At 45.5% G+C, this 17,551-nt stretch overlaps 1 protein-coding gene across 1 annotated transcript; it reads left to right on the forward strand.

The window, feature by feature from the left end:
* Positions 1–911: 911 nt before the first annotated feature.
* On the forward strand, positions 912–13,116 carry LOC128713432 (inositol 1,4,5-trisphosphate receptor). Its single transcript, XM_053808292.1, has 15 exons — positions 912–1,012; positions 1,140–1,326; positions 2,016–3,941; positions 4,011–4,342; positions 4,419–4,717; positions 6,157–6,435; positions 6,679–7,173; positions 7,297–7,640; positions 7,713–8,417; positions 8,868–10,744; positions 10,814–10,983; positions 11,068–11,484; positions 11,560–11,897; positions 11,967–12,905; positions 12,976–13,116. The coding sequence occupies exons 1-15, from the start codon at positions 912–914 to the stop codon at positions 13,060–13,062; spliced, it is 8,496 nt and encodes a 2,831-aa protein (XP_053664267.1). The 3' UTR covers positions 13,063–13,116.
* Positions 13,117–17,551: the final 4,435 nt, after the last annotated feature.

Raw genomic sequence — 17,551 nt, forward strand, 5'->3', positions numbered from 1 at the left:
TTGCCCATTATTCGCCTAAACAACACTCACACTTCGTCGCCATATGGTTTATGAATGTCGTTTATAGCCGCATATACTTCTTGGAATTCGGTTTATCATCCCAACAACTGTTTTCCACGAAACTCAAAACGTGGAAAACGAATTTATGGCACAGTATTTTCTTTTATTTTCCCCATTACCCGTAGAAATGAAACACATTTCGCTCGATCCGTTTTCTGTTGTTTTTCCATATGGAACATTAAGTCATCGAATAGGTGCGTACTTTACGACCGGTACGATTCCAAAGTTCATGTTTTCCACCAGGTGGTGCTGCTATTGGGTAAAATATTCATTGCACTATGCTGTACTTTATGATCGCTGTCATTTTCTGTGGCATATATTCTCGCTTGAACCATACATCTATTTGCGCTAAACCGTCTTGAACAAAAAACGTCCAAACCAAATGCTACTTTTGATGCCACTTATGCAGTCTTTCCCGAGACAATTCCTTATGAGTAACCTTATTTTATTCTTTCTTCTTGCAGATGTTTTACCACTGGAATAAACCATCCATCGATCCGTGATGTTGTAAAGTGAATAGATAAAAAGTGCCGTACAAAGTGCTAGTTCGGATAGTTCGGATAGAACTGAGTGTCCTCGGTTTTTTTTTACATCACACAATCGCTAGTGAAAGCGTATTCGAGAAACGAAAGGGAAAAGATAGGTTAAGTGACTTCCGGTTAGGGGTCTAATCCCCCACAAAGCCGACAGGGTGGGATTCTTGCGATTTGTCCTTATTCATTTTTCCCGAAGCAGCAAAATCAGCTTGAAGAAACAATACAAGCGCTCTCGGCGAAATCCGTTAAAAGGGGGGGAGCGATTTCTGTCCGTAACAGAGATACAGAGAGCACAGAAACACACAAACCAACACAATGGGTGACAGCACGATTGGATCGGTGAGCTTCCTGCATCTCGGTGACATTGTGTCCCTCTATTCGGAAGGAAGCGTGTCTGGGTTTCTTAGTACCCTCGGGTAAGTTTCGCTTTGTGCTGTGTTTTGCTAGCTGTTGGAGACACTTGGAGCTTTTGTTACGACGTGAATTGTCGTTCATGTAACCTGATTCTAACCATTTTTCGTGCCTGTCCATTCTCCATTCAAGCCTGGTCGATGATCGCGTGGTCGTGTGTCCCGGGGCAGGTGATCTTAACGATCCGCCGGAGAAGTTTCGCGACTGTCTCATCAAAATATGTCCCATGAATCGTTACTCCGCCCAGAAGCAGTTCTGGAAGGCGGCCAAACAGAGCACAACAACGAACACCGACACGAGCTTGCTCAAGCGGTTGCACGTAAGTTTTTTGTTTCGGTTTTCCTTTTAGCTATCAATCTCGTTTCTGTAGGCTGACGGGGTAGGTTTTGATAGCATGTATTTTCCAGAAAAGATATAGGCAGCAATAATAACTTAGCTGTATAGTGCTTTATTCAGCCTAATAAATCATGAATCATGACTTCGAATAGAGTCTGCATTGATATCCCTTAATATTTTCTTTTGCTATCCTTTCCACTATAGGTTGCTCTTAAAACCTCTTAAAGCTTAAATCTAATCTTAAAAACTACTTGAAAATTATCGACACTCAGAATTCACAAACATATCACGTTTATCGCTTTACTGCTTTTGGCCACTGGTAGTTAGCAGTGTGATGATTTCGGGAATTTTGGTCTCATTTCGCCAAGTGCCAATTGCCACTGAGTCGAGCTGGAATCGTGTCCAATTCGTTAATGTGAAAAGAAGAATGACGAAACTGTTCGCTTCAACTTTAAAATTGTTCATAACTTTCTTCTTACTTTCCGTCTTGTTGAGCAACTCCCTGAGTGTCAGTGGAACTTTTGGCGATGAGTTCGTTTTAAAAGTTTAATGCCTCCCCAGAGTATCATTTGCATGTCAGTTTAGATGTTTTAACGCCCAACAGGTGATGATGGTTGGGAAGTTTTCGTACTGACTCTCAAACCAATTTCGTTTCTTCCCATCCCCCACCAGCATGCCGCCGAAATAGAGAAGAAACAAAATGAGTCAGAAAACAAGAAGCTACTCGGCACGGTCGTCCAGTACGGCAGTGTCGTCCAGCTGCTGCATCTCAAATCGAACAAGTACGTCACGGTTAACATCCGGTTGCCGGCACTGCTGGAGAAGAATGCGATGCGCGTGTACCTGGACGCGAACGGTAACGAGGGTTCCTGGTTCTACATTATGCCGTTCTACAAGCTACGGTCGGCCGGTGACAATGTGGTGGTGAGTGATAAGGTCATCCTGAAGCCGGTGAATGCTAACCGACAGAATCTGCACGTGGCCGCCACCTACGAACTGCCGGACAACCCGGGCAGCAAGGAGGTGAACGTGCTGAACTCTTCCACCTCCTGGAAGATAACGCTGTTCATGGAGCAGCGCGAAAACCAGGAGGATGTGTTGAAGGGTGGCGATGTGGTGCGGTTGTTTCATGCCGAGCAGGAAAAGTTCCTCACGATGGACGAGTACAAGAAGCAGCAGCACGTGTTTTTGCGTACGACCGGTAGAAGTAGCGCGACTGCGGCCACCAGCAGTAAAGCCCTGTGGGAGGTGGAAGTGGTACAGCACGACAGTTGCCGCGGTGGAGCAGGCCATTGGAATTCACTGTTTCGGTTCAAACATTTGGCCACGGGTTACTATCTGGCGGCGGAAATCGATGAAGATATCTCGCGGACGGAAAAGTCCAGCAGCTCCAGCCATCCGCAGGGTGGTGACTCGTTTCGCTTGGTGCCGGTACCACACTCGACCGATATTGCGTCTGTGTTTGAGCTCGACTCGACGACGATTACCAGGCCGGAAGGGTTAGTGCCACAGTCGAGCTACGTACGGTTGCGGCATCTCTGCTCCAACACCTGGGTACATGCGACCTCCGTCCCGATCGATATCGACGATGATAAACCGGTAATGTCGAAGGTGGGCTGTTCGGCGATCAAGGAAGATAAGGAAGCGTTCCAGCTGATCCCAGTGTCTCCGGTGGAGGTGCGTGATCTAGACTTTGCCAACGATGCCTGCAAGTTGCTATTAGCGATGAGCACTAAGCTCGAAAATGGAACGATATCCTCCAACGAGCGACGATCTTTGATAGCACTCCTGCAGGACATTGTATTCTTCATTGCGGGACAGGAGAACGATCAGAACAAATCGGACGCACTCGATCTTACGATCAACAATCCGAACCGTGATCGCCAGAAGCTGCTGCGCGAACAGTACATCCTGAAGCAGCTGTTTAAGATACTGCAGGGTCCGTTTCAGGAGACGAAAAACAACGATGGCCCGTTCCTGAAGATTGACGAGCTGGGCGATCCGAAGAATGCACCGTTCAAGAACATCTTTCGACTGTGCTACCGGATATTAAAGCTCAGTCAACAGGACTACCGCAAAAATCAGGAGTACATCGCCAAACACTTTGGGCTGATGCAGAAACAGATCGGATATGACATTCTGGCTGAGGACACTATTACCGCCCTGCTGCACAATAATCGTAAACTGCTTGAAAAACACATTACGGCCGCAGAGATTGAAACGTTCGTGGGATTGGTGCGCAAGAACATGCAAAGCTGGCAATCCCGATTTCTGGACTATCTGTCCGATTTGTGTGTTTCGAACAAGAAAGCGATTGCCGTAACGCAAGAGCTGATCTGCAAGAGTGTACTGAGCACGAAGAATGCCGATATTTTGATTGAAACGTTCCTGCGAGAGGTGGATGACGATCCGCTCGGGTATCTGAATGAGCTCGAGCGCGGTAATCGGGAATTTACCGAAATTCGGGAAGTGGATGAATCGAGCTCTGGGGTCCCGCCTGGTGATGGCGACTTGAAAGGAACGTCTGCCCCAAACTGGAAGCGAAAGTTAGACGAAAAGAAGCGATACGAGGTGGTACTGATGTGGCAAAATCGAACGGTAAGTGAATTCTTAATTAAAGAGCAAAGTAGTGGTCGCCCAGCTTGATTGTTTGTTAAACCATTGCAGCAATCGAAATCAATGAGCCGACTTGCGCAGGGATTGAAGATCGGACGTACAGTCGATACGGCCATTCTCGACTATTATCGCCACCAGCTAAACCTGTTCTCCAACATGTGCCTCAACCGGCAGTACCTTGCGTTGAACAATCTCTCTCCACACCTCGACATCGATCTGATATTGCGCTGCATGTCCGATAAGACTGTGCCGTACGATCTGCGTGCTTCGTTCTGTCGGCTGATGCTACACCTTCACGTCGATCGCGACCCACAGGAACCGGTAACACCGGTCAAGTACGCACGGCTCTGGTCCGAGATACCGACCGTCATGTCGATTAATGAGTAAGTGTGAGGGTGTACAATTACGGTGGCATCTGAAGCGGTCTCGTAACATCTCGCTTCGTTTCTCTTCTGGTAGTTACGACATCGAAAAGCAACCGGACAGCAATAAGGAAGCGGTACGGGCACGCTTCAACAAAACTATCGCCTTCGTGGAGGACTATCTGTGCAATCATGTCGTCTCGAAGATGTGGTTCGCCGACCAGGACCAGAACAAGCTGACGTTCGAGGTGGTTAAGTTGGCCCGTGATCTCATCTATTTCGGCTTTTATAGCTTTAGCGATTTGTTGCGCCTCACCAAAACGCTGCTGAACATATTGGACTGTGTTTCGAGCAGTGAAGCGGACGGGACGGGACTACCGACAGGGCATATTGATTGTAAGTGTGTGAAACTGCGGCTGTGGACTCACTTTTTTCAATGCAGTTATTTTCTTCATTACTACTGTTAAGCTACGTTTAAGTCTTCATGTTAGTATAGATACCAGGTTATACATTAATTGCTTTTTCGTTCGGAAAGCTTACTGCATTCGTCGGTGGAGGTTGTTTGTTCGAGGTTTTTTGTTTTTGGTATTTATTATGCGCCTTTTACTAAATGTTTGTTATTAACCTAGTACACGACACATGATACATCTTCTGGCGCAACGGTCTCATTCACTGCACGCACTCATCTTTGATTCGCAACCATCTTTCATTGACTAACATTCTGACGTTCGCCCGCGTATTTTGCAACATGGAATGCAGCAGCGGCTGAAAAGGGAACGTCAGTGCCCGGAATCGCGGTACAAGATGAAGCCGGTGGTGGGGTACCGGCGTCCGCGGCTAGTAAGGACACGAACGTACGCAAAGATTCTAATGATAGTGGGGTATTGTTAACGACTGAGTTTGGGCTGCCGAAAAAGTTTAACCGGTCCGCTTCAACGGTGGCCGTACTGGCCGCCATCGAGGCAACGAAGGTTGTGTCGAAGTTTCGCTCCGGTAGTATACCGGAAGCGAACATCAGTGGCCCTGGGAGCAATGATAGTGGTGGAGGTGGTGGTAATGCTGGCGGTAAGTTCTGATGTTGTGTGCTTGCTGGGGTTAGTGTTGCATGTAGCTTTGACGTTTTAAAGTAGACGTAGTTGCACTCGCTAATTGTACCCTCAAAACCAAACCGATGGCTGTACACAATATACACAAGATGTAGGTATCCAAAATGGCTTGATTTCTATTAACGCATCACATAAAGCTACTCTCAATGTTTCGGAACATAATTAAGTCGTTTAGGTAATGTGATTATTGATTATCATTCATTATATTTTATCCTCTCCATGTTCCGCCGTGATTCCCAAGCACCACGCGTCTAATGGCATAATCTGCACCAAAACTTTACCCATTCCCATCCCTACGAAACATCGTTTGCTTTTACAACGATACGCACATTTCGGGCATTCGTTATCTCTCTTGAGAATAATTGAATCTATGCCAGATAGTATGGACGTTATCTAGTCCTATGACCGGTACACGTTGGTAGAATATGCGGGATGATACTGTCTTTGACATCATCTTTGTTTCTATCCTCTGTCCCCAGAGCTGCTTCCAACTGCACAATTGGAATAGCTAATTGAAACATTTATTTTCTTTTTTATTTAAGATATACGAATAGAAATTTATACATTTTTTTTAATTTATACATCTAGATGTGTGCGTGTGACTTCCTCTAATTGGTATTTTAAATGGTGTTCAAAATTATAAAACTTCCTATGGAGTGTAGAAACTTGAAAAAGATCTCTGTAACTTGATGGCAATATTAATCTGCTTCTATGCAAACTGTTTTCCAGCGGAAGGAGGCGTATTACGGCGCATCGGTGATATGGGTGCCGTGATGACATCGCTTACCCTCGGTCCCATCTCGACCGCCATCGTATCGCCCACTATACAGCATCGCAAATCTGTCTCGCAGCTGATGAAAGAATACCCGCTGGTAATGGACACGAAGCTGAAGATAATCGAAATTCTACAGTTCATTCTGGACGTTCGTCTGGACTATCGGATAAGCTGTTTGCTTTCGATATTCAAGCGCGAATTTGATGAAAATGAGCAAACGGCATCTACTGCTAGTCTACCGGTACTACCACCGTCCGTTATCGTTCCTGAAGCACCAACAATCGTGCAACCAAGTGCCGTTGTACCTGCTACAGCGGTTGATCCGTCTCCAACGGTTTCAGTGGTGGTGCCAACCGAAACTGTACCGCAGGACGCTAACAGTAGCATCGGAGGAGACACCACATCGGAAGTGTCACTAACGTTGAGTAGCACTACGACAGAAACGACAACTACGAACACATCGGATTCTACCTCAGAAGGGCATGGTACGATGTCCAGCGAGAGTACGTCCGTAACGGAAGGACACAGTAGTAGTAACACTTCCAAAACGGACAGTACCCTTCCACCAACTGCGGAGAATATAAATTTGCGCCAGAAAAACATTGACCTTGAATCGATCGGATATCAGGCGGAAGGTATCTTTGGATGTACCGAGGACACCTACAATCCGCTCGATCTGGACGGTCAAGGTGGGCGCACGTTCTTGCGCGTACTGTTACATCTCATCATGCACGAATATCCGGCCCTAGTGTCCGGTGCGCTGCACCTACTTTTCCGACACTTTAGTCAACGTCATGAGGTGCTGCACGCTTTCCGACAGGTGCAGCTGCTCGTATCGGACAGTGATGTAGAATCGTACAAGCAGATCAAATCGGACCTGGACGTTTTGCGGCAAAGTGTGGAAAAGTCCGAACTGTGGGTGTACAAGTCGAAACAGACGGATGATTTACTTGCTGGCGGTGGAGAAGGTGGTGAAGGTGGTGATGGAGGAGGAGGAAGCAAGGGTGGCAATGAGCAGGGTGAAGGTGGAACAGGAGGTGGTAGTAAATCGGGCGCAGGCAATACGAAAGGTAAACCGGAACTGGTGAAACAAGAATCGCAGCTTAACTTTGACCAGGGTCCCGAGTTGAATCCGGAACAGTCGCTCGAGTACAAGAAGATTCAACAGATACTGATACGGATGAACAAGCTCTGCATCACGGCGACCGGACCGGATGGTTTCGTGAAGCCCCGGAAGCACGAACAACGTCTGCTACGAAACGTTGGAGTTCACACAGTTGTGCTGGATTTGCTTCAAATCCCGTACGACGAAAAGGATGACTACCGCATGAATGAACTGATGCGTCTGGCACACGAATTCCTGCAGAATTTCTGCTTGGGAAATCAGCAAAATCAGATACTGCTGCACAAGCAGTTGGATCTGTTCTTAAATCCTGGGGTAAGATGATCACGTGCAAGATCTTGTTTGTGTGTGGGAACATAAATGTAACAACCATCCGTTATTTCACAGATTCTCGAGGCGGAAACGGTGTGTGCCATCTTCAAGGATAATCTAAACCTCTGCAATGAGGTGAGCGATAAGGTGGTGCAACACTTTGTGCACTGTATCGAAATACACGGCCGTCACGTGGAGTACCTGAAGTTCCTGCAGACGATCATCAAGGCGGAGAATCAGTTCATCCGCAAGTGTCAGGATATGGTAATGCAGGAGCTTGTCAACGCCGGCGAGGAGGTGCTCGTTTTCTACAACGATAAAGCTTCATTTAACTACTTCGTTGAATTGATGCGATCGTACAGCGCGGGTACGCTTGCCGACTCGAGCCCGCTCATGTACCATATCGAGCTGGTAAAGCTGCTTGCCTGCTGTACGATGGGAAAGAACGTGTACACGGAGATTAAGTGCAACAGTTTGCTAGCGCTGGATGACATCGTAGCGATGATATCGCACCCGGACTGTATTCCGGAGGTGAAGGTAGCGTACGTGGACTTCCTGTGCCACTGTTACATCGACACGGAGGTGGAAGTGAAGGAGATCTATTCCTCCAACCATATGTGGTGTCTGTTCGAGAAGTCGTTCCTGATCGATATTAACAATGTGGTGAAGGGTGGTTCATTCACCAACCGGCAGCTGGAGAACTACGTCTGCAATGAGGTGATGAACATTCTGACGACCTTCTTCAATAGTCAGTTTTCGGACCAGAGCACGGCTTTGCAGGTTAGTACTGTGGGTGCTTGAAATATTCTGTTCAGTGCTCTGGTAATGAAAGGATATTATTTCCCCAAACGATTACACATCTAAAGAAGCATACACTTTTGGAAGAACCACGAGTCGAGGAGGAGGGATCGCCTGGCGCCTGGGAACTGCAACTGAATCGATTAATCTTAGGTCAGCGTTATCAGATCAAGCGATTGTTGCGACAAAACAGCTTGAACGAAGTTCGGTTACCAATGCTAAAGAAATTGGTGCTCAGTCAGGCAAGAAATTGTGTGCTTTAGTATTGATGCGATCGAATGTATGCTAGAATTTGCAATTGGATAGAACCGAAAAAACCGCTAGAGAGATTCACTTTATTTTACAATTTGAACGCTTCGTAATGGACGTTTTCAGTGACAAAATTATAAACTATTTAATTTTTTTGTTTTCTCCATCACTCTATCTCCACAGAAACGGCAGCTTATCTTCGTGAAGATCCTGCAGAATTCCTTCAAACTTACACAATGCAAAGGGCTCACGCCGTCACAGCGTTTCAACGTGGAAAATTGTATACGTACATTGTCGGAAAAAGCGAAACCGCGTGGTATAGCGATCCCGATCGATCTCGAGAATCAGGTAGTGAAGATGTTCAACAAGACGGCTATGTTATCGCGCCAAACCAGCAAATGGTTGTTGGTGACAAAACAAACCAAAATGGAACGATCACAATCACAAATTATGCGTATGGATCGTAGCATTATCGAGGGTCTGCAGGATATCGTTTCGCTGCTGGAAGACAAACTAAAACCGCTCGTCGAAGCCGAACAGTCCCTGCTGGTGGATATCCTCTATCGCTCGGAGTTACTGTTCCCGCTCAACACGGAATCTCGCAAAAAGTGTGAAACAGGTGATTTCATACGGCATCTCATAAAGCACACGGAGAAGCTACTCGAAGAGAAGGAGGAGAAGCTGTGCGTGAAGATACTGAAAACGCTCAAAGAGATGATGACGATCGACTGTGATTATGGTGATAAAGGCGATCATCTGCGTACGATACTGCTGAAGCGTTACTTTGGACACGATTTTACGCTACAGGCACCGGTAGCAGCGCTTCCGGGAGCGGTAGGACCAGCCGTCTTACAACCGGTCAACGTATCGGCCGTCGTCAGTAGCCCGTTGGCAAGCGTATCACACGGCCCGGGAGCGAAGTATCTCATTCGGGCCGGACGCACATTGCACGAGGTACAAAACCATCTGGACAAGGAGGGAGCAAGTGATCTGGTGATTGAGCTGGTAATAAAGTCCATCAACTCGCCGTCGATCTTCGTCGAAGCGATCGAGCTGGGAATTGCGCTGCTAGAGGGTGGTAACCCCATCATTCAGAAGGGAATGTACAACAAGTTCCTGAGCAACGATCTTAGCCAATCGTTCTTTAAGGTGTTCTTCGACAAGATGAAAGATGCACAACAGGAAATCAAGTCAACCGTAACGGTGAACACGTCCGATATGGCCGCGAATAAGGCGAGTGAAAGCAAGGTGGAAGGAAAGGATCTGGACAAGATAGGCCAGCGGAAGAACGTGAACAAGGTAAATGGGATCGTCATTACGGAAGATTTTAAGGAGGAGCTTCAGAATGCTGCCCTGATGACGCAACAGTCGTACATAAATGCGCGCAATCTTGCGGCTACCTCCGATGGGACGGGTTCGGATAATGGGGATGAAAATTCAATGATGAGCATCGGCAGTTCGGCACTGGAAGACATCCTGGCGGAGAAGCTCGAGAAGCATAAGGATAAGGACGAGAACAATAAACTTTCCAACAAAGTGCTTGTGATGCAGCCAATCTTGCGCTTTCTCCAGCTACTCTGCGAGAATCACAATCCCGAGCTACAGAATTTGCTGCGCAATCAGAACAACAAGACGAACTATAACCTGGTGTCAGAGACGCTTATGTTTCTGGATTGTATATGCGGTTCGACGACCGGTGGACTGGGACTGCTTGGGCTTTATATCAACGAAAACAACGTGTCGCTGATCAACCAGACGCTGGAAACGCTCACCGAGTACTGCCAGGGACCGTGTCACGACAATCAGAACTGTATTGCAACGCATGAATCGAACGGGTTGGACATCATAACCGCACTTATCCTGAATGACATCAATCCGCTCGGGAAGAATCGAATGGATTTGGTGCTGGAGCTGAAAAACAATGCATCGAAGCTACTGCTGGCAATCATGGAGTCGCGTGGTGATAGTGAGAATGCGGAACGCATCCTAGCGAACATGAATCCGAAGCAGCTGGTTGAAGTAGCCTGCCGAGCGTACCATCAGGATGAGAACATACTGATGCTGCTGAATCAGAGCGACGGTGGGAGTGGCGGCGGTGGTGTTGGAGGTGGTGGAGGAACCGGTGGAAGTGGCGCCAGTGATGATGGGTACGGGAGCTTACGGCACGAGCTCGGTGACGATGGGCACGATGATGATGATGTCGGTGTATCGCCGAAGGAAGTCGGTCACAACATCTACATCCTGTGCCATCAGCTGGCACAGCATAATAAGGAGCTGGCGGGATTGTTAAAGATCGATAGCTATAACAGCAGCACGGCCGGGAACGGTGCTGCGCCCAGCGTGCCCACGTTCCCCGGTGCCAATCCGAGCAGTCTCGGTGGAGGACCGCCCAGTAGTAGCAGCAGCAGTAGCGCTACGAGCAAAGCAAACAGCAAAACAAATCAAGCACTGCTGTACTATCAGACCCACACGGCACAGATTGAAATTGTTCGGCACGATCGTACGCTGGAGCAGATCGTGTTTCCGATTCCGGAGATCTGCGAGTACCTGACGAAGGATACGAAGGTGCGTGTGCTGAACACGGCGGAACGGGACGATCAGGGCAGTAAGGTGGCAGATTTCTTCGATCGACACGAGGCAATGTTTAACGAGATGAAGTGGCAGAAGAAGCTGCGCGGACAGCCGGCCCTGTTCTGGGTCAGTAGCTACATGTCACTGTGGAGCAACATTCTGTTCAATCTGGCCGTGCTGATCAACTTGATTGTGGCGTTTTTCTATCCCTTTGAGAATGCACTTCCAGGTAGGGATGCTCAGCCGAGTAGTGCAAACGCTTTTCGCTGAGGTTATTCTAATGTTTTCCCTTTCTTCTCGTCAGAATTAAGCTTCCATCTTTCGTCACTGATCTGGATGGTGATGTTGGTGTCGTTAGCGATCGTAATTACACTGCCGCGCCAGTCGGGCATTAGGACGTTCGTGGTGGCGTTGATACTAAGGCTCATCTTTTCCTGCGGTCCCGAACCGACACTCTGGCTGCTGGGTTGTATTACCGTGATCATGAAGGGTGTGCACATTATCAGCCTCATGGGCAACTATGGTACGCTGGAGAAGCATTTCGTGTCGATCATTACGGACGCGGAACTGCTGTACCACTTTTTCTATCTGCTGTTCTGCGTGTTCGGTGTACTGTTACATCCATTTTTCTTCTCCATTTTGGTAAGTGTTTTAAACAGCTCTAATACCCTTAACGTAGTACTGATGACTTGTGGAACCATTTCATTACAGCTGTTCGATGTGGTTTATCGGGAAGAAACGCTCCTCAATGTAATACGCTCCGTAACGCGCAACGGACGCTCGATCATATTAACTGCCGTCCTGGCGCTCATCCTCGTCTACATGTTCTCCATCATTGGGTACATGTTTTTCCGCGATGATTTCCTAGTGCCCGTCGATGAAGAGTACGGTATCACTTCATCTTCCACCGAAGAAACCGACTGTAATGGGGAACCGTCAACCGTCAGCCACATGGTGCCACCGGACGTAGTGGAGCAAGTGGTTCAGCAAACTTGTTCCAAGCTTCCCACGTCCGGCAGCGACCTGGCCGATTCGAATGACGGCGGTGAAATGAAGGAGCGCGGTTGCGATTCGATGATCATGTGCATCATCACGACGCTCAATCAGGGCTTACGTAATGGTGGCGGCATCGGCGACATATTGCGCGCACCGAGCAGAAAGGAAACGCTGTTCGTGCCGCGTGTCGTCTACGATTTGCTGTTCTTCTTCATCGTCATCATTATCGTGCTGAATCTGATCTTCGGTGTGATCATCGATACGTTTGCCGATCTGAGAAGCGAAAAGCAGCAGAAGGAGCTGATACTGAAGAACACCTGCTTCGTCTGTGGGCTGAATCGTTCCGCGTTCGATAACAAGACGGTCAGCTTCGAGGAGCACATTAAGAACGAGCACAACATGTGGCACTATCTGTACTTTATCGTGCTGGTCAAGGTGAAGGATCCGACCGAGTTTACCGGGCCGGAAAGTTACGTGCACGCCATGGTAAAGGCAAACATACAGGATTGGTTCCCACGGTTGCGGGCGATGTCGCTGGCAGCGGTTGACGGGGATGGTGAGCAGATAGAGCTGCGCAGCTTGAAGAATCTGCTCGAAACGAACCACATTGCGGTGCGAGAGCTGATGACACAGATAATGGAGCTGGAGAATAAGGTTACAAAAGCAACCTTGCTGAGTTTGTCGTGTGAAGTAGTCTAATTGCATACTTGCTTTAATTTTGCAGATGACGGAACAGCGCAAACAGCGGCAAAGGCACGCCCTGCTCAACCCAACCACGTCCACCTCGTACCAGTTCTACCCGCAGCTCTGATGCTCATCGTCCGCGCTGCTCGGTGATGATGGCCGTCGGAAACTGATGGCCTAAACAAATGCAGCCCCCGTACGGTCTGTTTTGTACGTTCGCCAACACGCGCACGCTCTGGTGGAATTGTCAGAAACGCGGACGATTATTTGTGATAAGCTCAGTTGTCTTACTGTGTGCTTGATTTTTGTGTTTAGTTTGGTGTTTGTGTTTGGTAACGCTTTTATTATTTTTAAAGAATTTGCAAGACGTCAGCGAAGGTGAGATACTGCCTTCCCGTGTCTGCCCATGTATGGTTGGGTAAGGAATTAAATGTCCTGTTGCTGTTTACTCGATGCTCAATCATTGATGAAAAGGAAAATCGAGACGTTCACTTTTGTCTTTTTAGAACGTTTAAACGTAATAAGCGTAATGATGGTCGGTGTAGGTTAAGCTGCATGTTATTTATGGTATAGTTTAAAAGCAGTTATAGAAGCACTTAACGTAAATAGTTAACCCGTTCACTAATACAATTACGGTACGGTTTAAAAAGAAAGCACACACTCACAAAACGCTTGCAAGGCATGCAATTTTCTTCAGTGTGTATAAAAACGTGAACAGCAAGTGAAGAAAATCATTCCCGTTTTTAAATGCGGATTGTGTTTCTGTTTCGAATTCGCATTTTGAATTGTTTGTGATCTGCCTGTTGCTGTTGTCTCTATCGCTTAAAATCAAAACTAACCGTGACTTTGGGATGAATCTCTTTTAACATTTAATATCCCTATGTATACCCACGCTAGTAACAGAAAAACCCCCCTAGACTGACTTGTTGTACTATTTCACTGTTTCCCGCCACTGAGAGCTGCGAAAGGAACGTATTCCATTTCACCCAAAAAACACACGAACTCGAAATCCCACTTTCTTCGACAATAATTGTGATTGTGAGTGTCTCTAACTCTAGTTAAATAGTTTCTTATCTACTCTCGCTCGAAACAAATTGCTGCCTAGTTTGCGTTTACTGGCAAACAGACAAACAAACAAACAAAAGGATCGTAACCGCCTATACCACTTTGTTGTGATTGTTTGAAAGTGTAAGTCTATTTAGTGTGTAAGTAATAGCTGTCCACTTCACGCAATCTAGGAATAGGAATATCCCAACCCGAAAGCCTTTTAAAGCAAGTTACACGTATTACACTAAACCTTAAGTAGCACCGGCGCAACGTAAAGCAACGAATAATTGTTATCCGGTTTTTTTTCGCTTCATTTTTATCACAAGCATAGCGTAATATGTGTAATCAATTGTATTTACAACACATCGCATCGCACCGCTAAACTTGAATGCGCACTTGTTACTTGTTTTCTACTGTGCTGAATGCATATTTCCTTTATGAATATCCAATTTGCACACTCGGTGTAGTTGTTGTTCCTTCAATTTCGTTACTTATCGCCTGTTTTGTTATACTTGTACAAAATGTTGCGTTTTGTTTAGCATATATTATACCGTGTCACTAAAATAAATTGCCTTGCAAAGCACTGATTGATGGTTCGTTCTTCCCGCCAAGCGTTTTTACATAGTGAGAAACAAACAAATACTAGTGTTGTGTCACCGTTACTATTGTTAGATTAGTCAATACTGCATTGTATATCATAAAGTACTTTAAGAGCACGATTATTTAGTGAAGAACAAAAGGGGGGAGGGGGAGGGAGGAATGATAATGAATTAAATTAATAAATACAACCCCTATGAATAAATAATGTTGCCACGTGATAAAGAAACTGAGCGTAATCAAACCGTAACCGAACACAGCTGGGAATAAAAACGCAGAGAAATGAAATATAAAAACGGGATTTGATGAGTAAAATAATGTTTCACACCACAAAACGAATGAGGTGGTGATATGGGCCAGGAACTGTACCAGTTTAATGAACGACTCAATGATAAAAAAAAATATCGTTTCTGAAGCATAAGTTAAATCTTTCCTGAAGTAAACTTTTTCAAAAATTAATTACCCTTTTTGAAGAAAAAAAAACTTTAAACAATTCATATTTATTAAACGTTTTCTCTACATTACATCTTTTATGTTCCTGTTTATGAATATTTATGTTCTTATTATAAAAAAATAACTCCTTTTTCTCTACTTTCTTGTTATATTTATCACCTGGAAATGCAAAGATATATAGCTCATTGTACACAAAAAAGAAAACACATTACTTAGCAAAAGAGAAAAATGATAGTAGCAAAATAGATATGAAAATTAGTGTACGGGAGAGTGAGGGAGTATAAATGAATCTATTCTACAAAATTTACTTCTAAACAATTGTAAGGGAAACAAAGCAAACCGAATGAGCAAAAACAAACGAAGAAAAGTGTTGCGTGTTTTTATGTAAGTGGAAAGAAAGAGCAATAGCACTGCATGGATCGTGTCTTTCGGATGTGTTAATTAGGACAAATAATTCACATTACATCAGTATTAAGGAGGAAGAAGCAAAATTGTTTCCTGTTGTGTATCATCACCCTTGATCGCGCTTGCACCGCGCTTCTTGGTCATTACAATTACAATTACGGAGCGGCCATCAGCGGCTTGAGGAGAAGGGAGCTGCTGGAGAGGCGAATGAATCGTGAGACGGAGAGAATCGTTATGCTTAAAACCCACAAACAGTCTCATTAGTGCTGCTGTAGAGTGTTCTATGATTCTCCTACCTTAACTACTGCCCGGTGTGTACTCTATTTACATAGACGATCGATCAGTTTAAGCCATTTGGGCTGCTAGAGTAGGTCGTTCGGGAAATGCCACGTTTTCTTTTTCATCTTATGCACTATCGTTACGATCATGCTAGAGCGCAGTGGATTAATCACAATACTGTTGTTGGGTGTCCTATCATTCTAATCAGCTTAATCAACTACCGTTCAAATCTAGCAAATATCTTTTCTCTCCTCTATTCACCAGCTGAGTGTGTGCTGCGCTAGTAGAGCGACATTTACAATGCTCATTTCTATTCCTTTTATTATATTACACAAAAGCCGAATTTATACCCTTGTATAGGTGCAATTACATTGCTGCTCAATAACCACCTCACGTTCGCTCTTGAATTTGCTCCATCGATCGCACAAACCATTTACTTCCCTTTGGCCTCTTTTTTATGTGAAATGCTTGCCTTTCTATGTATCACGATTTGTGGTAAGCAACTTTTATTCGCTTCTTTTATATTATACTCCCGGTTTAGTCTTCACTTATGGCTTTTAGCCATCGGGCAGGCATATATACGGTACGGGAGTGTTGGAAGGAATTGTCTACAGAGAAAGAGATTTTCTTTCTATTGTTTTTTTTTATTTCTTCTTTCTTTATAACTGTGACGATAGGAAAAAGTGAAGTGTGAAAAGCACGGTCTGAATGATTCAATACAGTGTGCAACATAACTGTAGGTGCCTCTTTTTTAAATCTTGTACACAATTTTGGAATTATTTCGAAATGTTTAGTGGTAGAGTAAGTAAAAAAAACGAATAAAACTTATAAATTTTGTTTCTAGTTTAGTTCGAATAGTTGGTTTCCTTTGAATTCCTCAATTAAAACCTTCTTCGAACCATTCAAATGAACAATGTACAATATTAAAATGATGGGCACTACCGCTACATTACAGGAGCGCATTTTCGTAACGTTGCAACCTGATCATGGCGCGCATAAAGAACCGGTTTTCAAAATTTAGTGTGTGCAACCGTTCTAAAAGTCTGCAAGCGACATCATATTAGCCCGAGCTTAGTAGTGTTAGCTTAGTAGAGTGCTTATGCTTTCTCGGAAATTATGTTTCAAATAAACAGGTTCCTTCCTTCAATTGTTGCTTATTTACTGCTTGTGGGTGTGAAGCTAGAAATTGTATCACGGGAATAGTGTTTAAAAACAAATCATTCCTTAGTGGCTATGCAAGACGCTCAAAAGCTCCAGTTTCTATCTGTAAGCTCCCTGTTCTACTACAGACCCGACAGACTCTATCGTTTACATGCTACGGTTGAGGAATGTGCGTGCATCTGCTGGAGTAAGGTTGCTGTGCCGCAGCCTTAACTTATTCTTTACTCATCCCCCAAGAATGCACAGACACACATGTAGACACAAACGCGCAGGACAAAATGGCATAGGGGCGAAAACTTCTACTCATGTGCTGCTACCATTCATACTACCACCGTTCAAATGCGTGTGTTGTATTATTTTTCGTTATAAAAAATGAGGCAGTTTCCATAGCGTTTTAGCTTGGCTGTTGTTTTATTCTGTTTCCGCTTCACTGTCATCCTTATTTGCCACGTTTCATCTACAGCTGCTTACACTCGTAACTACTAGTTGCGAACTACACTTATGAGGCTTCTGCCTTTCCCGGTTCTGCTAAGGTTTCGCCTTCCACCATTTATCCTATCTGTTCTACACTAAAAGCAACGAACTGTAGCGGCACCATTTTTCTCCCTCCCCTCATGCCACGTAAGGGTGCACTGCACATTTAGACTAATGCCGTTCAGCGCCTACAATTGACA

The sequence above is a fragment of the Anopheles marshallii genome, chromosome 3, assembly GCF_943734725.1.
Source record: "Anopheles marshallii chromosome 3, idAnoMarsDA_429_01, whole genome shotgun sequence".
In the NCBI taxonomy this organism is placed as follows: domain Eukaryota; kingdom Metazoa; phylum Arthropoda; class Insecta; order Diptera; family Culicidae; genus Anopheles; species Anopheles marshallii.